General features: G+C 40.9%; 1 protein-coding gene across 1 annotated transcript in view; it reads right to left on the bottom strand.

Annotated features, from left to right (window-relative positions):
* Positions 1–21,183, bottom strand: part of LOC129816675 (aryl hydrocarbon receptor-like) — a 76,660-nt gene extending 55,477 nt beyond the window's left edge. The window contains exon 1 of the mRNA XM_055871439.1: positions 20,651–21,183. Within this exon, the coding sequence (XP_055727414.1) occupies positions 20,651–20,709 (59 nt within the window). The 5' untranslated portion in view covers positions 20,710–21,183. The remainder of the gene's footprint in view (positions 1–20,650) is intronic.
* Between the last annotated feature and the right edge of the window lie 698 nt (positions 21,184–21,881).

The raw sequence follows: 21,881 nt of genomic DNA, 5'->3' as shown, positions 1-21,881 counted from the left end.
CAAGATCATTATGGTTAGTTAGACCATAGGTACTTATTGTGCTGATTGTAAATTATTACAGTGGTCTCTGTAGAAGGAAATCTGATTGTAATCATTATTGTTGAGAGGTGATGTACCTCGTTGTAAAATGAATGTGTATACCAGCATTACAGGTAAACAATCTTTGGATGACAACACTTTACTGAATGACAACACAACAGCAACAAAGACTGGACACATAACTTTAGACAGCTTAGCCACAATATGGGTCCATGACATAATGCTATTATAGCTCAATTTCATAAGCTTGTAATGCTTGTAACGCCTGGCAAGAGTGACATTCACTGAAATAAGAAGCCTGAAGCATGTAACAATGGAAGAATTTCCTAACACTGAAATAAGCATGGGGGAACAAGAAGTTTTTAAAACCATGCTACAGAGGGTAGTGAGTACAGCCCAGTACATCAATGGGGTCAAGCTTACTGCCATCCAGGACCTATATACTAGGCGGTGCCAGAGGAATGCTCCAAAAATTGTCAAAGACTCCAGTCACCCAAATCATAGACTGTTCTCTCTGCTACCACACGGCAAGCGGTACCGGAGCGCCAAGTCTAAGTCCAAAAGGCTCCTTAACAGCTTCTACACACAAGCCAGCAGACTGCTGAACAATTAATCAAATGGCCACCCGGACTATTTACATTGACCCCCCCCCCCACTCTCAATTTTTTTCATTTCATTGTTGGTTAAGGACTTGTAAGTAAGCATTTCACGGTAGAATTTGGCACATGTGACTAATACAATTTGATTTGAACCAAGGCTGAATCACTTCAGTCACCCTGGCTAGCAGGCCCTGAATGAGCATGGCTTCCTCTGAGTTGGGTTTATGACACACGCTAATAAAAACATGAATAGTTTCGAAACCCAGTGAGCAATAGTGGTGCACCGCTTACAGTACTGAAACTCCAGCTTGAACGCAGGAAAGACGAGGCAACTCGTAAACATGACTAATAAACACAGTGAAGCACATTGTTTTCTAGGTGAAACATCATACATGATTAGCCTAAGGAGATAGGAATCAGTGGAGGTAGTCGCAGCACCTGAGGCCAGTGGGATTTCCTGCTTTGAGGAGAAAAGCGTACAAAGCGCTACAGTCCAGCTGCTAGCATATACTATACAAGAGGACACAGGGATCACTCCTCTCTACAGTTTCTCCAAGACTAAACTTTCTGCAATGCAAAAAGCTGGTATAGTGAAAAAAATATGTAAATAAAATGAACAGCTGTTAATGTCAACAAATAATGTCTGTAAACGTTCACATCTATAGAATAAACACAATGCTCTTTTGTAAATGTTCACTGTCAAAACCGAGTATTTTCAGGCACAACGGAGGCTATCAGAGGTCTTTGTTTGTTTTGCTCCCGGTGGTATTTCACTTCACAGGCAACTGGGTGATAATGTCTTGGGACAACTCTTGTTTAAGGCCAAAGTCAAGTTTATGAGTCTCGTGCAGACACATGTCATTAACTGCAAATCAGACACACGTGCTCAGGCTTAAGCCAAGCTTGCTGGGACCGTAGTCCGGAGGCTCTAACTCCCCTCGCCCCGCTGGAGCAAGAACCCAGGCTCATTTCTGAACTAAAGTGGATGACTTCAATACAGCATTTCACTTTTTCAAATGTGGGTTAAGGGTTGGGGGACTGGCAGCTGCTATTTATCTCAAGGGCATTGTTTAAACGGCATCTGTTTCAAAGTTTGAAGTTTAAGTTTATTAGCAACATGCACAGGATACAACAGCTGTAAAACAGTATAGTGAAAATGTGAACCTTGAGAGCTCTTTCCCTACACTGCAGTGATAGTAATAATAATAAAATAATAATAGAAAAGATAATTAAAATAAAAAACACACAACAAGTACGATATAAGCTGAAGAAACACAAGAATACAAGTATATACAGGTCAGTGTCAGTACCTTTTTCAATGTGCAGGGGTACTGGAGTGGTTGAGGTGTGTTTATACATAAAAACATGAGTAATGGTGACCGTTAGCAGGATAAATAGATTAGCTACTAATGGTAATGGCAAACAATAATCAATGAACAGCAGTGGAATGCTATTAATACATCTAATCATCAATCATAACAGCAGCGTAGATGTGAGGTGATGTAAGTGTGTGTGGTCAGTAATGAGTGAGGTGATGTAAGTGTGTGTGGTCAGTAATGAGTGAGGTGATGTAAGTGTGTGTGGTCAGTAATGAGTGAGGTGATGTAAGTGTGTGTGGTCAGTGATGAGTGAGGGTGTATGTAAGTGTGTGTGGTCAGTAATGAGTGAGGGTGTATGTGAGTGTGTGTGGTCAGTAATGAGTGAGGGTGTATGTGAGTGTGTGTGGTCAGTAATGAGTGAGGGTGTATGTGAGTGTGTGTGGTCAGTAATGAGTGAGGGTGTATGTGAGTGTGTGTGGTCAGTAATGAGTGAGGGTGTATGTGAGTGTGTGTATGAGATATGTGTGTTTGCGTGTGAGTAAGAGTGACAGATAACGTGTGTGTGTGTGTATGTGTGTGTGTGTGTGTGTGTGTGTGTGTGTGTGTGTGTGTGTGTGTGTGTGTGTGTGTGTGTGTGTGTGTGTGTGTGTGTGTGTGTGTGTGTGTGTGTGTGTGTGTGTAGAGACCCGTGGATGGGCATAGAGTCAGTGTGGACAGTTTGTGGGAGAGGGAGAGCAGTAGTTGTTAGCTATTTAACAATCTTATGGCCATGGGACAGAAGCTGTTTAGGAGTATGTTGGTCTGAGCCTTGATGAATGGTACCCGTTGCCGGACGGGAGCATGGAGAAAAAGTCCCTGTCCTGCAGTCTTTGGACATTTTTCGGGCCTTTATCCGACGCCACCTGGGATGTACGTCCTGGTTTGCTGGGAGCTATTCCCCAGTGATGCGTTGGGGCATCCGCACCACCCTCTGAAGGGCCTTCCGGTCAAGGTCGGTGCAGTTGCCATACCAGACGGTGATACAACCAGTCAGTGTGCTCTCGATGGTGCAACTGTAAAAGTTTCTGAGGATCTGAGGGGCCATGCCAAATCATGTCAGCCTCCAAGGTGGGAAGAGGGAGAAGAGTGCCATCTTCACAACTGTGCTGGTGTGAGAGGACCAGGTTAAGTCCTCAGTTAAGTGGACACCGAGAAACTTGAAGCTCTTGACCCTCCACTACGGCTCCGTCGAAGTGGATGAGGATATGGATGAGGGTGTGCAAGACCGCGTTTCCTGTAGTCCACGATCAGCTCTTTGGTCTTGCTGATGTTGAGGGAGAAGTTGTTGTTGCTGTAGGAGTGCTTGACACCATCTGTCAAGCATGGTGGAGGCAATGTGATGGTCTGGGGGTGCTTTGGTGGTGGTAAAGTGGGAGATTTGTACAGGGTAAAAGGAATCTTGGAGAAGGAAGGCAATCACTCCATTTTGCAACACCATGCCATACCCTATGGACGGCGCATAATTGGAGCCAATTTCCTCCTACAACAGGACAATGACCCAAAGCACAGCTCCAAACTATGCAATAACTATTTAGGGAAGAAGCAGTCAGCTGGTATTCTGTCTATAATGGAGTAGCCAGCACAGTCACCGGATCTCAACCCTATTGAGCTGTTGTGGGAGCAGCTTGACCATATGGTATTTTATCGAAAAATATGTTTTTTTATATTAATTTAACCCTAACCACAACATTTGTTGTATTATTTGTTCTGTCTTTTCAGGTGGATTAAAATGAAATTGCAACCGACTTTCTAAGGCTTGTTTAAAATGACGATATTTTGGAGATTATTACGTTTTCAAATAGCCGAAAGTGAGCCGATGTAATCTGAATAAAGGGAAAAGGGACATTCTTGAACATGGGGTGAGACATTCTTACTAATTTACTAGAGAACCAGTATAACTTCTCTATGACTGATGCCTTTAGTGAGAGGTCTAATGCTTTAATATTTAATAATTTCTGCCCTCCGAATTCATATTCGTTATATAAATAGGCAATTTTAATTTAAAAAAAATATTTTTTTTAGTTAAAAAGCAGGTCACTAGGTGTAGGCAACACCATAAGCAAATAGGTAAACTGTGATATGACTAAAGAGTTAATCAGGGTGATTTTTCCACAAATAGACAGGTATTTTCCTTTCCATGGTAGCAAGATCTTATCTATTTTTGCTAACTTTCTATAAAAAAGAGATCATTTCTTTCTTTCAGGACATGTATACAGAATATGTCCACATCCCTGTCAGACCATTTTATTGGTAAACTACACGGTAATGTAAAAGTTGTATTTTTTTGTGATATAATATAGTACACTTTTCATCATTTGGTTCTAATCCAGAGAGGTTAGAAAAAGTATCTAGATCCTCTATGAGGCCGTGGAGGGATTTGAATTGTGGTTTTGAAAGAAAACATGAATCATCAGCATACAATGACACATTTGTTTTTAAGCCATGGATTTCTAATCCCTTAATATTATTGTTGGATCTAATTTTAACAGCTAACATTTTGATGGTAATAATAAATAGATATGCCGATAGTGGACAACCTTGTTTTACTCATCTTGACAGTTTAAAACTTTCTGAGATGTAGCCATTATTTACTATTTTACACCTAGGGTTACTATACATAACTTTAACCCATTTTATAGAGATTCTCCAAAGTTTAAATATTCCAGGCATTTAAATATAAACTCCAGTCGTACTTTATCAAAAGCCTTTTCAAAATCAGCTATGAAAACCAGGCCTGGTTTTCCCGATATTTCATGGTATTCTATTGTTTCCAGTACTTGTCTTATATTATCTACAATGTATCGTCCATGTAAAAAACCTGTCTGATTAGGATGAATAATATCTGACAAAATCTTTTTAATTCTATGTGCCAACCATTTAGCTAGAATTTTTGCATCACAGCACTGAAGTGTAAGAGGCCTCCAATTTTTTTAATGGACTGGATCTTTACACATACCACTTGGATCCTGTTTCAGTAATAATTAAATCAGACCTTCTTGTTGCGTGTCCGATAATCTACCGTTTATATAGGAGTGGTCAAAACGTGCTAATAATGGTCCTCTGAGTATATAAAAAAAAGTTTGGTATACTTCCACTGGTATGTAGTTTTCCCGGACTTAAAGGCTTTAATTGCATCAATAAGTTCCTCCTCTGTAATTTGGCCTTCACATGAGTCTGTCTGTCTGTACAGATGTTAATTTGACATTATTAATAGGAAAAAAAATCCATACAATTAGCTTCGGTTAGTGGAGATAGAGGAGACTGAAACAAAAACATATTCTTAAAGTACTTTACTTCCTCTTTCAAAATATTGTTCGGTGAATCATGAGTGACTCCATCATTTGTAACAAGTTTCAATAAACATCTTTGGTAGCATTTCTATGTTGAAGATTGAAAAAGAATTTGGTGCATTTTCCCCCTCCAGTTCGCTTTATTTTTTATAATATATTACACTGGATCTTTCTTGAATAAGTTCCTCCATTTCTTTTTGTTTTTCCTCTAACTTATTCTGTGTCTCTATGATACAGTTTTTATTGCTATCTATCTGTACTGTTAGTCCTAGAACACTGTCCCAATTTCCTTTGTTAATATGGACTCTTGACCTAAATTGCTTTTGTTTTATAGAGGAGTACTGAATGGCATGGCCGCTAAAGGCACATTTAAAAGTGTCCCATACAATAATGGGATCTGCTGTACCTATGTTACGTCGGAAAAAGTCAGTTAAAAATTCTTCTGTTCTAGTTAAAAACCATTTATCATCCAGTAGGCTTTGATAAAATGTTGAATATCCTCGCCCACGTGGAAATTCTGTAAGGGTAATACATATGTCAATTACGTGATGGTCCGACCGCATTCTATCCCCTATCAACACTTTTTAAACCAGAGAGAATTACTTTCTTACGTCATCAAGATGACTAGCTTGATTAAGCCTCCGCCATGTATATCTCACTAGGTCAGGGTATTTAAGTCTCCATATATCCACTAATTCCAATATATCCATGACATTCATGATATCCTTAAGTGCCTGAGGGTGATAGTTTGTAGTGTGATTTCCTTTACGGTCCATCACTCACTTTATGACTGACAGGCAGGCGCCTCTCCTATCAATGGATTGCTAGCAGATGCAGATCGGTCATTCTAGCGGAAAATGGGCTCGACGGACTAGTGAAATTAAACATTTAAATAAAAAATTAGCCTAGTTAATATGGAGTGGAAAATGTAGCCGGCTGAAAATGACTCTGTAACCGGCTGATTAGCCGACAGCCGGCGCTAAATGTTAAACACGGATGATAATGAATTCTCAGGGGACAGAAATCATACTCACACCAACTAGATAAAAACCATGATAACGGGGAACCTGATAAGGTTTCAATTAATTTCAATACAACAGACCAATTTAATCGTGGAGACCCAACCCAATGTACTGGTAGACTATAGCTTAGTGAACAGTAGGGGCTAACAGCTGCTGGTCAAGTTCAACAACCACAGAAACCACACCATTCCTCCCAGAGCTGTTTCTTCCATACTTTGTGACTTTCCCATTACAGGCTTTCCCAATTGCTGATGATAATAGGCATTGTTTTTTTCCCTATTCCTTATTGAATTGCCTGCAGGGAATTCAGCCATAACTAAATTCCCGGCATTAGACCCAAGCAATAACTTCCCAGAAATAGAGCAAGACTGACCTCACTTTAAAAAAATGCCTGTGGAGACAAAAGCAAGTATTCAGACCCATTTTTTACATCTTTGGTTGCAGTGCATCACAGGGCTTCATGCACGGACATCAGGGTAGTCATTGTTAGAACAAACGAGGTTTACCTCATCTCTCATCTCTCCGTCTTTCTCTGAGGGTCTGGCTGAACCCAAAGACCCTTCACTCTGATTCAAAGGGAATCAAGTTGCACTGAGTACGTTGTAATACCACTGGCATGCTTTTGTCTGCTCAAAGTGGTTGGGGATCATGAAATGAGAAGAGTATTTTCAACAAGCCGAGAATACATCCAAAAATGTGTAGGCTACACCCTCAACTACAATCATATCAAAAGACATTGAAACCATGGACTTATTCAGCCACATGGTGGACTGGACACACTCAAACTGCAACAGTGGCTACTGAAACACCCTACTGAAGGATAGCCTACTACACTACTGAAGGATCGCCTACTACACTACTGAAATACTGAAGGATAGACTACTACAATACAGAAAGACTGAAGGATAGACTACTACACTACAGAAAAACTGAAGGATAGCCTACTACACTACAGAAAAACTGAAGGATAGACTACTACACTACAGAAAAACTGAAGGATAGACTACTACAATACAGAAAGACTGAAGGATAGACTACTACAATACAGAAAGACTGAAGAATAGACTACTACAATACAGAAAGACTGAAGAATAGACTACTACAATACAGAAAGACTGAAGGATAGACAACTACAATACAGAAAGACTGAAGAATAGACTACTACAATACAGAAAGACTGAAGGATAGACTACTACAATACAGAAAGACTGAAGGATAGCTTACTACACTACAGAAAAACTGAAGGATAGCCTACTACACTACAGAAAAACTGAAGGATAGACTACTACACTACAGAAAAACTGAAGGATAGACTACTACAATACAGAAAGACTGAAGGATAGACTACTACAATACAGAAAGACTGAAGGATAGCTTACTACACTACAGAAAAACTGAAGGATAGACTACTACAATACAGAAAAACTGAAGGATAGCCTACTACACTACAGAAAAACTGAAGGATAGACTACTACACTACAGAAAAACTGAAGGATAGACTACTACAATACAGAAAGACTGAAGGATAGACTACTACAATACAGAAAGACTGAAGGATAGCTTACTACACTACAGAAAAACTGAAGGATAGCCTACTACACTACAGAAAGACTGAAGAATAGACTACTACACTACAGAAAAACTGAAGGATAGACTACTACACTACAGAAAAACTGAAGAATAGACTACTACAATACAGAAAGACTGAAGGATAGACTACTACAATACAGAAAGACTGAAGGATAGCTTACTACAATACAGAAAAACTGAAGGATAGACTACTACACTACAGAAAGACTGAAGGATAGACTACTACAATACAGAAAAACTGAAGGATAGCTTACTACAATACAGAAAAACTGAAGGATAGACTACTACAATACAGAAAGACTGAAGGATAGCTTACTACAATACAGAAAAACTGAAGAATAGACTACTACACTACAGAAAGACTGAAGGATAGACTACTACAATACAGAAAGACTGAAGGATAGCTTACTACAATACAGAAAAACTGAAGGATAGACTACTACAATACAGAAAAACTGAAGGATAGACTACTACACTACAGAAAAACTGAAGGATAGACTACTACAATACAGAAAGACTGAAGGATAGACTACTACACTACAGAAAAACTGAAGAATAGACTACTACACTACTGAAATACTATTTTTAATTTAACCCTTATTTAACTAGGCAAGTCAGTTAAGAACAAATTCTTATTTACAATGACAGCTAAACCCGGACGACACTGGGCAAATTGTGCACTGCCCTAGGGATTCCCAATCACAGCCGGATGTGATACAGCCTGGATTCAAACCAGGGACTGTAGTGACACCTCTTGCACTAAGATGCAGTGCCTTAGACCACTGCCCCACTCAAGAGCTTGGTACACTACTGAAAGACTGAAGGATATCTTGGTACACTACTGAAAGACTGAAGGATATCTTGGTACACTACTGAAAGACTGAAGGATATCTTGGTACACTACTGAAAGACTGAAGGATATCTTGGTACACTACTGAAAGACTGAAGGATATCTTGGTACACTACTGAAAGACTGAAGGATATCTTGGTACACTACTGAAAGACTGAAGGATATCTTGGTACACTACTGAAAGACTGAAGGATATCTTGGTACACTACTGAAAGACTGAAGGATATCTTGGTACACTACTGAAAGACTGACGGATATCTTGGTACACTACTGAAAGACTGAAGGATATCTTGGTACACTACTGAAAGACTGAAGGATATCTTGGTACACTACTGAAAGACTGAAGGATATCTTGGTACACTACTGAAAGACTGAAGGATATCTTGGTACACTACTGAAAGACTAAAGGATATCTTGGTACACTACTGAAAGACTGAAGGATAGGCTGCACACACAGACCGAGAGCTCCTTTATTTCACAATATCCGCTCTCCATCGTCTCTTTTTCTCTGTGTCCTGAGGTGAACTCTGAACATTCCTTCCACCTCAGCTCTCTTAGTCACGGCTGAAAATGGATTGATCTACTTTCTCTGCTTCGGCTCCACACCACCACCATACCATATGTACACCCCACTGTAAGGTCTCCTGCAGCAAGCCTGAAGGGTATCTCTCCTGGGCAAGGAAACTGAGTGAGCCCCCCTCCCCACACACCCCCAGGGGGCTGCAGCCTGATCCGCTGATTCCCACCTCTGAACAGAATGACGGCTGCTGCCTATCTGAAAGAGAAAGACTGGCTATGAAGGCTGGTATCACCATGATATCACCATCTATGTTACTCTGTTTAATAAAATGGTTTCTTGTCTCGAACTAAAACCCACTCACCAGATTAGGCTGGGCAACCTAAAAGAGACAATGTAGATTTATAAATATTTTTTTTTTGTTAAAAGTACATTTTACTATACCACATAAACAACAGAAGCACACAGGTACATTATTCCTTTACAGGTTTGTTCAAATCTGTCTTTGGTCTGACAACCACTTAGGGTACTGTTAGAATAAACTGATCCTAGTGCACTTCTATTGTAGCCAGAGTTCAGCTGAGAACTGACTTGTTGAGGCTGTTGTGGAGGCCTCCCTCTAGAACACTGTCTTGTTGAGGCTGTTGTGGAGGCCTCCCTGTAGAACACTGTCTTGTTGAGGCTGTTGTGGAGGCCTCCCTGTAGAACACTGTCTTGTTGAGGCTGTTGTGGAGGCCTCCCTGTAGAACACTGACTTGTTGAGGCTGTTGTGGAGGCCTCCCTGTAGAACACTGTCTTGTTGAGGCTGTTGTGGAGGCCTCCCTGTAGAACACTGACTTGTTGAGGCTGTTGTGGAGGCCTCCCTGTAGAACACTGTCTTGTTGAGGCTGTTGTGGAGGCCTCCCTCTAGAACACTGTCTTGTTGAGGCTGTTGTGGAGGCCTAACCTGTAGAACACTGTCTTGTTAGGCTGTTGTGGAGGCCTCCCTGTAGAACACTGACTTGTTAGGCTGTTGTAGAGGCCTAACCTGTAGAACACTGTCTTGTTAGGCTGTTGTGGAGGCCTAACCTGTAGAACACTGACTTGTTAGGCTGTTGTGGAGGCCTAACCTGTAGAACACTGACTTGTTAGGCTGTTGTGGAGGCCTAACCTGTAGAACACTGACTTGTTAGGCTGTTGTGGAGGCCTAACCTGTAGAACACTGTCTTGTTAGGCTGTTGTGGAGGCCTAACCTGAAGAACACTGACTTGTTAGGCTGTTGTTGAGGCCTAACCTGTAGAACACTGACTTGTTAGGCTGTTGTGGAGGCCTCCCTGTAGAACACTGACTTGTTAGGCTGTTGTGGAGGCCTAACCTGAAGAACACTGACTTGTTAGGCTGTTGTTGAGGCCTAACCTGTAGAACACTGACTTGTTAGGCTGTTGTGGAGGCCTCCCTGTAGAACACTGACTTGTTAGGCTGTTGTGGAGGCCTAACCTGTAGAACACTGACTTGTTAGGCTGTTGTGGAGGCCTAACCTGTAGAACACTGACTTGTTAGGCTGTTGTGGAGGCCTAACCTGTAGAACACTGACTTGTTAGGCTGTTGTGGAGGCCTAACCTGTAGAACACTGACTTGTTAGGCTGTTGTAGAGGCCTAACTTGTAGAACACTGTCTTGTTAGGCTGTTGTGGAGGCCTAACCTGTAGAACACTGTCTTGTTAGGCTGTTGTGGAGGCCTAACCTGTAGAACACTGACTTGTTAGGCTGTTGTGGAGGCCTAACCTGAAGAACACTGTCTTGTTAGGCTGTTGTGGAGGCCTCCCTGTAGATGAGACAACTATAGAAAAATGAGCCACTATGTTGTTGTGTAGTATGTTTGTTTTGGCTAAACTTAACCCTAAACCTAAACCGTAACCCAAACCCTAAACCTAACCACTAAACCCTTGCCCTAATTCTAACCCCAATTGTAACCCTAAACCTAACCCCTAAGCTTAAAATAACCTTTGTCCTCACGGGTACGTGGGAAATGTCCCCACAAGGGACACTTTTCCTTGTTTTACCATCCTTGTAGGGACGTTTGGGAATTTTAGGTCCCCACAAGGATAGTAGAACCAACACAAACACACTTATTCTATTGTTAGCTGGTAGAGACATACTAATCCCCCTACCTCACCGTTGGCCAAAAATAATGTTGACACCAGCAGAACTGGTAAGCGCTCTCATAGTGAGCATTTTATCGCTTTCCGAAATAAATTAACAACTAGAGTTGCACATTTTGGGGAATATTCAGAGGTGGAAACTTTCCGTGGGAATTAATGGGAATATATGGGAATTAACGGAAATATGTACAAACTAATATGAACACCATTTAAATGTAGATGTTTTTTGCATTGGATAAATGTACCATATCATATGGAGACAGAAACATAAACCTTTTACCTTATCATAAGTAGACATAATTGCAAATTATTAAATCCTTCCAATAAAAAAAAGATTATTTAGTTACGAAATTAACTTTAATTGAATGAGTTGACTCTTCACATGGGATGATTTCACTGAACAACAAAAGAAAGGCAATATTGAATGATCCCCAATGATCCATCGCATCTCCCAAAAACGTTTTCAACATACATCTGTAAAATTATAGTCTAGAAACTAAAGCTTTGGTTGTCTTCCTCTCAGGCTTCCATGTCTTCTCCCTGGACCTCCTCAATGTCCACCTCTTGAACATCAGACTCTGAGGCCTCATCTTCACTGTCACTTTCCAACCTTGTTGAGGATCTTTTTGTAAATGATTGTAAAGCCCAATATGGTTCAGGCAGAAGTCTTCACGCTTTTTAATGTATTTCAGAACTGCAGTTTCTTCCGCTTGGAGCAACAGTGAAGTGGGCAGGGAAGTACGGATTTCTTACATCTGCAAGCAGAGTCTGACCATCAGACAGGATGGCATGGTCTCTCTCAATCCGTGCAATGCCTATTTCTATAGGTTTCAGGAGTTTCACGCTGCTTACCACTCTCTCCGAAAATACATCATCCAGGAGGATCCTCTTGATGGGACTGTCCATATTGGCAGACTGTGATATGGCCATTTCTTAGAGACTCCTTCCCCTCCAAGAGACTGTCAAACATGACAACACCACCCCAACGGGTGTTGCTGGGCAGCTTCAATGTGGTGCTTCTATTCTTCTCACTTTGCTTGGTGAGGTAGATTGCTGCAATAACTTGATGACCCTTCACATACCTAACCATTTCCTTGGATCTCTTGTAGAATGTATCCATTGTTTTCAGTGCCATGATGTCATTGAGGAGCAGATTCAATACATGAGCAGCACAGCCAATGGGTGTGATGTGAGGGTAGGACTCCTCCACTTTAGACCAAGCAGCCTTCATGTTCACAGCATTGTCTGTCACCAGTGAAAATACCTTCTGTGGTCATTGATGACTGCCTTCAGCTCATCTGCAATGTAGAGACCGGTGTGGCTGTGCTCTCGTAGAATACTGGTTGAGGGGTGGAGATTATGTAGTTAATTATTCCTTGCCCACAAAAATGTGACCACCCAGCAGAGATGATTGCAATACAGTCTGCTTTCTCTATGATTTGCTTGACCTTCACTTAAACTCTTTTGAACTCTGCATCCAGAAAATGAGTAGGTAAGGCATGTCTGGTTGGAGGGGTGTATGCTGGGTGAAGAACATTCAGAAATCTCTTCCAATACACATTGTCTGTGAGCATCAGAGGTGAACCAGTTGCATACACAGCTCCAGCAAGACATTCATCAGCATTTATCTGACTACGTTCCTCCATTGAGTCAAAAAAACTTCTGATTCCAGGAGGACCATGATCTGTTGCTATCGATAAGGTGTCTGATTCATCATTTTGACCTTGCATAGGTCTGACTTTTGTCAGAGGTTGCTTGTTGTGAGTGCTGAGGGAACTTTATGCACTTGGACAGATGATTCTGCATCTTTTTTTTGCATTCATCACATATGATTTGGCACAGTATTTGCAAATGTACACAGCTTTTCCTTCTACATTAGTTGCAGTGAAATGTCTCCACACATCAGATAGTGGCCGTGGCATTTTCCTGTAAAGATTAGAAAAAAATGTGTAAAAGAAACCCAAATACAATTCCATGTACAGATAAATATTTAAGCAGTTAAACAACTCCTTTGTAAGATAAAATGTTTAAAAATGAAACGTGTATGGAAACAGGTGAATTAACACTCCTCAGTTAGCAGGCTCAAGCAAGCTAAAACCCACATGGTGGCAAAAACTAACTAGCATAAATTGTTAAGTTAGAAATTATTTAAATACACTTTGCTGTAGGCTACTATTTACTAGTTAACAAAAAATCATGTATGTCATATAAAATATATTCACCCCACCCAGTATTGTAATCAAAACTTACCAGACTGCATGTAGTCCTTGGCTCAGACAGTGTAGTAGTGTGGGCTCAATAGCATCCCATTAGTGTTCAAGATCTTTAGAATCAGCTGTACAGTCAAGGCCAAAAGTTTTGAGAATGACACAAATATTAATTTTCACAAAGTTTGCTGCTTCAGTGTCTTTAGATATTTTTGTCAGATGTTACTATGGAATACTGAAGTATAATTACAATAATTTCATAAGTGTCAAAGGCTTTAATTGACAATTACATTAAGTTAATTCAAAGACTCAATATTTGCAGTGTTGACCCTTCTTTTTCAAGACCTCTGCAATCCACCCTGGCATGCTGTCAATTAACTTATTGGCCACATCCTGACTGATGGTAGCCCATTCTTGCATAATCAATGCTTGGAGTTTGTCAGAATGTGTGGGGTTTTGTTTTTCCATCCGCCTCTTGAGGATTGACCACAAGTTCTCAATGGGATTAAGGTCTGGGGAGTTTCCTGGCCATGGACCCAAAATGTCGAGGTACCATTCTTTATTCATGGCTGTGTTTTTAGGCAAAATTGTGAGCCCACTCCCTTGGCTGAGAAGCAATCCCACACATGAATGGTCTCAGGATGCTTTACTGTTGGCATGACACAGGACTGATGGTAGCGCTCACCTTGTCTTCTTTTTCTGGACGCCCCAAACAATCGGAAAGGGGGTCCTCAGCAGTCCAATCCCTGTACCTTTCGCAGAATATCAGTCTGTCCCTGATGTTTTTCCTGGAGAGAAGTGGCTTCTTTGCTGCCCTTCTTGACACCAGGCCATCCTCCAAAAGTAGTCGCCTCACTGTGCGTGCAGATGCACTCACACCTCCCTGCTGCCATTCCTGAGCAAGCTCTGTACTGGTGGTGCCCCAATCCCGCAGCTGAATCAACTTTAGGAGACGGTCCTGGCGCTTGATTGACTTTCTAGGGCTCCCTGAAGCCTTCTTCACAACAATTGAACAGCTCTCCTTGAAGTTCTTGATGATCCGATAAATGGTTGATTTAGGTGCAATCTTACTGGCAGCAATATCCTTGCCTGTCAAGCCCTTTTTGTGCAAAGCAATGATGACGGCACGTGTTTCCTTGCAGGTAACCATGGTTGACAGAGGAAGAACAATGATTCCAAGCACCACCCTCCTTTTGAATCTTCCAGTCTGTTATTCGAACTCAATCAGCATGACAGAGTGATCCCCAGCCTTGTCCTCGTCAACACTCACACCTGTGTTAATGAGAGAATCACTGACATGATGTCAGCTGGTCCATTTGTGGCAGAGCTGAAATGCAGTGGAAATGTTTTTGGGGGATTCAGTTAATTTGCATGGCAAAGAGGGACTTTGCAATTAATTGCAATTCATTTGATCACTCTTCATAACATTCTGGAGCATATGCAAATTGCCATCATACAAACTGAGGCAGCAGACTTTGTGAAAATTAATATTTGTGTCCTTCTCAAAACTTTTGGCCATGACTGTACATGTGATGTAAGAATGCACTGTGCATGCAGAGGATTGCAATTCCTTTGAATTGGGGATCTTTTAACCAAAATATGCCACAATACCAAGAATTTATTGCCTTATGTGTATCCCACAAAAAAGGTTCACCGTTATAAGCTAACTTTTTTGATGAATTTAAGCAAAATTCCCCAAATTCCAGGGCTTAACGTCCCATAGAAAATTTTCGGAAGAATTCTGGAAATTTACTGGAAAGTTTCCGACCCTGTGCAACCCTATTAACAACTATAACACCATATACATAATTGGAATTGCCAAAACTTTAAAATGCAATAATATCTCAGAGAAGCTCAGAGGAGAAACTCAAAGGAGAGGTTCAGAGGAGAGCTCAGAGGAGAGGTTCAGAGGAGAAGCTCAGAGGAGAGGCTCAGAGGAGAGGCTCAGAGGAGAGGTTCAGAGGAGAGGTTCAGAGGAGAGGTTCAGAGGAGAAGCTCAGAGGAAAGGTTCAGAGGAGAGGTTCAGAGGAGAGGTTCAGAGGAGAAGCTCAGAGGAGAGATTCAGAGGAGAGGTTCAGAGGAGAAGCTCAGAGGAGAGGCTCAGAGGAAAGGCTCAGAGGAGAAACTCAGAGGAGAAGCTCAGAGGAGAGGCTCAGAGGAGAGGCTCAGAGGGGTTGTGTGTCTCTTTGTTAACAACAGCTGGTGTGCAATCTCTAATATTAACAAAGTCTTGAGGTTCTGCTCACCTGAGTTAGAATACCTCATGATAACCTGTAGACCATACTATTTACCAAGAGTTTTCATCTATATATTTTTTTATAGCTGTTTATTTACCACCCCAAACATTTGCTGGCTGGCACCAGGTGCCGACGACACGGATGTCAATTAAGGCAGCCCCCCGCACCTCTATGATTCAGAGGGGTTGGATTAAATGCGGAAGACACATTTCGGGTGAATGCATTCAGTTGTAAAACTGACTAGGTATCCCCCTTTCCCTAAAATCGCACTCAACAAGCTTTATAGAGCCATAAGCAAACAAGAAAATGCCCAACCAGAGGCGGCGCTCCTAGTGGTCGGTGACTTTAATGCAGGAAAACTGAAATCTGTTTTACTACATTTCTACCAGCATGCCACCTGTGCAATGAAAGGGGGAAACACCTCTAGATCACCTTTACTCCACAGAGACGCGTACAAAGCTCTCCCTCGCCCTCCATTTGGCAAATCTGACCATAACTCTATTCTTCTCCCGGTTTGATGCAGTCAAGACAGGTACTACGTAATAATATTGGATGATAAATAACCTAGCAGTGGCAGCTATTAGTCTATTATAGGGCGAGACGGCTTGGTTGGTTTCTGGCTCGTCTCTCACTCCATTATCCCTGCTCCTTGTGTCACTCGTTCACTCACTCACTCACAGTAGCCTACACACACAGCACGCACGGCACGGCCCCTGCTAGAGCATCACCTCTATCTACGTCCTCTCCCTGGTGCTTCTTTCACTCTGATCAGCTCTGGATCCGATCAGGTCTATACAGAACGGGACTAGTTGTCCTCTGGTCCGTTTGAGACGGGTCTCTATATTATGCATATCGGGTCCGGATGGGAAAAGGCAGTGGTCCATTTCAGAATGTGAGGGCCTCTACTTTCCATGCTTACTAAATATTTGCACTTTTGGTGACTTGACCTATATTGCATACTTTATGAATATGAACATAACGCATTATTTATTATCTTTATTGGAGGGTGATTCTTATGATATTGCCAGATGTAAGAGTTTAGTTAAATTTCAAATTACTGCCCCAAACTTGCCAGGCCCTAGACATTGCCAAAAACAACTAATCAGAGTTTAACAGGTTAAATCTTAACCATCTGTAACTCTCTCACACTCATGTACAAACAAACACAAACACACATGCATACATACAACTTAAGCATGGACGCACGCACCAACACACACCTCCCCACAATCTTTCCCACAAGGACTTTAATGACCCTTAGGAAATAATTAAGCCATATTTTCACACAATTGGCTCTGGGAGTAATCACAACAAGATGTAGAAAAGTCTCAGATCTGTTAAACACTTTACATCAGGTCGGCAATTTAACTATGCAATTACAAAATTACTAGCTACTGTGTAAGTTGTCCGTGTACTGTTCAATTGTATATTTTATAGGCCTAACAGAAAAAAATGTAATGTATATGGAAAGAATAGTTACAGGTACTAAAAATAAAATATCAGATACCTTTACTGTAATTCACATATTTGGTCTAACATGATTAGGCTTATAACCACTTGTAAAATGCTTTAACTTACTGCACACACGTGGGCAGAAACTTATGAAGGCATAGGCCTACCTGGGCTGACAGGTAGCCTAGTGGTTAAGAGCGTCAGGCCAGTGAACGAAAGGTTGCCAGTTTGAATCCCTGAGCTGACTAGGTAAAAAAATCAGCCTATGTGTCTTTGAGCAAAGGCACTTAACCTGAATTGCTCCTGTAAGTCACTCTGGATAAGAGCATCTGTTAAATTACTCAAATGTGAATGTGCATGAGCAAGAGCAAGAAGAAAAATAGAAGGAGATAATTAAATGGACTGAACCATATTGGAATGCTATGATGATGTCAGTCTCAATGGTCGTCATTGTAAATAAGAATTTGTTTCCTAACTGACTTGCCTAGTTAAATAAAATAAAAATGGTACCTTGGCTGTCCAGGAATCCTCAGGCCAGTATTTCTGCACAGGCCTAAAGTTACTCCTTTTTTTATTTGGGGACTTATACTGGGAAATGTATATTTGAGAAAGCTGTATATGATTTCATTCCAGTGGTGGTCGGTGCCATTTAAGATGAGGTAGGACAATATATGTTTTTATAAGCACAGTCTTATTTCTATTACAGCATATTGGATGACTGCCATTCATATTCCACTCACCCAGCTCAATGTAACATCCATAGGTTTAGGCAACTACATTATAGTCAAATTTTCCCTATACCCATCATGAAGTTGCTAGAACCTAGCCAATGAATGAACGTTTAAAATGTAGGTGCAGAGATCGAGAGAAATTTGAGTAATCAAGGTGACAGACATTGACACATTCATTAGAGCCCTGCACACTCTTGCCTGCATCTAGCTGATCTAGGGTATAACCATTAGTCCAGTTGCAAATGAGATTCTATTGGATAAATTAATTTATGTTTATCCCCGATTCGTTCCGTTTGCTTCATTTAAGAAACATTTTTCAAACAGAATCAGCGGAATGATTACACCCCTGCTCAAACACAAACACAGTTCACTTTCATAGCAGCCACATACAAACAGCATGATCCCTTTGATCGTTGTATAATTAATTCTCACATTTACACGCTCACCTCCTCTCACCCTTTCCCTTCACTTGTGGACTTCAGTGCACAACACATCAGCTGTCTGTGACCAGGCGAAAAAAACATTCCAAGCCAAACCTTCAAATCATAACCGCTAACAGCTACATCATTGTCACCATATTAACGTCATTGTCAACATAACTACTAGAACTAATGCGTTAGGAAACCCGCCACAATCATGCAGTACAGTGTAGTCAGCAGCAAGCAGTTCAGCAGTTACACCGGTGGGCCCGGCGCAATAAACTACTAAAATCAAAAGCTTACATTGACTTGGAAGAGTTCCAGAGTTGGATAGCTATAGACAACTAGCTAACATAACATCTGTCTCTGTTTGAGCTGGGTGTTTGAGTAGTCTAAACTAGCTAGCTGCATTCGCTAAGTAAGTGAGAGTATTTCTTTTTAATACTACAAAATCTCTCTCTCTCTCGCTTGCTTCTTCTCCATTTTTGAAGAAATGAATTTGTTCAAAACGGTTTAACTATTGTCTTTCTCTCTTTTTGAGTCAACTCCTCACCACATTTTATACACTGCAGTGCTAGCTAGCTGTAGCTTATGATTTCAGTACTAGATTAATTCTCTGATCCTTTGATTGGGTGGACAACATGTCAGTTCATGCTGCAAGAGCTCTGATAGGTTGGAGGACATCCTCCGGAAGTTGTCATAATTACTGTTTAAGTCTATGGAAGGGGTGAGAACCACAAGCCTACTAGGTTTTGTATTGAAGTCAATGTACCCAGAGGAGGACGAAAACTAGCTGTCCTCCGGCTAACCCATGGTGCTACCCTACAGAATACTGTTGAGGCTACTGTAGACCTTCATTGCAAAACAGTGTGTTTTAATAAATTATTTGGTGATGAATATATTTAGTATAGTTTTATCTAAAAAGGATCACTTCTTGAATTTTTCACAATTTTATTTGTATGAAATTTACTGAGGATGGTCCTCCCCTTCCTCCTCTGAGGAGCCTCCACTGTTTCACTCACAGGGACAACATAAGACACATGCAAGCGCACAAACTGTACACACACACACACACTGTACACACACACACACTGTACACACACACACACAGCTGTAACATTCCATCAACTCTAGGTTGTTCACAGTGAACATACATTTTGACTGGTTGCTTGACAAATCCTACACGTAGTGTAAAGAAAATGTATTTAGAATTAGAATACATAAAAATAACTACATGAATATTGTTTTTTATTTAGAAAAGTATATATTTTAGTAAGCAAATACTTATTATGGTTTTATTCATTATAAATGCATGTGACACATTCTCAATACTTTGTTGGAATCCTTCAAATGTTTGTGGAGAGAAAAAACGTTAAATAATAGCATAGCATAGATTACAACAAACCCAAAACCATTGCACTTAATTGAATTTCCTATAAAGGAAAACGTTTTCCTCAGCTATGCTATTAGTTATTCTTACTTAGTTGTGAAAAACTGCATTACAAAATATGTTTCTTTTGTAACTAGGTTGTGCAATAAAGTGAAAAAAGTAGGAAAGATGAAGAAGTGTGTTTTCATAATGAGAACCGTATCAGATTACGATAACATACCTCATGCCAGCAATCCCCCGCGCGCCCCGCCCTCCTGTAAGCATCGCGTGAGAGTGCAGCCGACTCTCAAACTTGATTGTGATTAATGCAAGAGTACTATTCCATGCCAGACATAAACTATACACGAAGAGAGATTCTTAAGGTGACCGGGATAAAACGAAAGGGGGGCACGAGAACTTCTGGCCAGGCACAAATTTACAGCTACACTACACATCAATACTGCACACATGCTCTTATGAGCGGTGCATGCGTACAATGAGACTTTGTCCTCTGTGCAGAGAGAAACCCAGTTACCCCAGAAGAAAGCAGGAAAATCAAACTAGCAATAAATCAGAACTAATAACAATTTATGAAGAAAATAATCCAAAGGCACGAAGTGAATGATTGCTTTTAGATGCCTTACGTAAAGGATCAAATAGGCTAGGTTTATGTATAGCCAAGAATGCTCAACTCCATGATACGCGATGGAACTCGATATGCAGCACATTATCAAATCATGCACCATTCTGTATCCAGCTCATGCTAGACTTAAATCGAACTTCCCAAAACATTTATTGTCAGGTCAAACAGGTTTAAATTACATTCTTACGTTTTTTGAACGGGCTTCTTCCGCTTCTTGACAGCATAGACTCCAGTGTTACTCAACATGTTGACGCTTCTGCAGTATTAGTTGGTACAAAATGTTCAAAAACACGAACACAATAACATCCACGGTCTTCCTCGGAGACAGTTCTCAAATTAACAAGGGAAGTTAATATCCAGACATGCGTGAATCCCTTCAAATAGAGCGGTCTCTCCGTAACGCAGATCCCCCGCTACGTTAACTTGACAGACCCAAGCGGTCAAAGTCACTGGCAAAGTCGACCGTAATAGACGTGCGGCGTAAATCCAGAAGTGTTTGGGGGATGAAACAAGTTTCGGAAAGTTCCCCCGATCAACAGAGTAAATAACATGTGCGTGATCACAGCAAATGTCCCTTCCTGTTCTTTTTGTTCATGAGAAGTCTCTCTAGAGACCCTCAAAAAAAATAAAAAAGTAATTCTAAAGGGGCAGATTTTACTGTATACAACCCGACGCTCGGAACAGTTTCGGAGCTGCTCTCTTGCAGCAGGTAAAATGTGCCTATCGTTCCTGGCATGGGGCGTTTTCAGGAAATCCGATAATGTATGAGCTGTTTTTTAACCCTATCAGTCCCGAGTCCCAGCTTTTCATGCATCTGATTTTCATTTGTCTGCATATCCAGCAGCCCTTGTAATTAGTCTCACAATTAAGTGTTTTACAATTTTATTTTCAGGACAACCAGAGCTACAAGTAGAACACCAAACTATCTGACATAAACATTTCCATTCAAATGTCAATTTAAAAAAAACAAAGTCCAGAAAAGAAACAACAAACAAATTATATGAATGCAAGTACATAAATTGTTTGCTCAGTGGGGAACAAAACTACTCAGTGACAACCTTGTGGAGTTTGGGGTTTGTGACAGCAACTACAGTATGTGAGCTTATTACAGTATTATAGACACTATGTAAATGTTTAAAAACATTTTTATTTTACCAGGTAAGTTGGTTTTGGTTGGTAAATGTTTTTCCTATTACCTTCTAACAACTCTTTTGTAGCGTGTGAGCATCATAGAGCAAAACATGATAGCTTTTAGTAATTTGTAGCTCAAAGCATTCTGACACTAGACAATTTTGCTTTAAGACCTGGCCCGGGCCCCTTCGGAATCTGCCCTTATTCCACAAACACCGCTGCTCTAGCTCAGCCCCTGTTAACCACGCAGACTAATGATCAGTACCAACAGATGCAAAAGAAACCCA

Source organism: Salvelinus fontinalis, chromosome 19 (assembly GCF_029448725.1).
Source record: "Salvelinus fontinalis isolate EN_2023a chromosome 19, ASM2944872v1, whole genome shotgun sequence".
NCBI lineage: Eukaryota > Metazoa > Chordata > Actinopteri > Salmoniformes > Salmonidae > Salvelinus > Salvelinus fontinalis.
The sequence above is the reverse complement of the archived record's forward strand: the minus strand, read 5'-3'. Positions and strand labels throughout refer to the sequence as shown.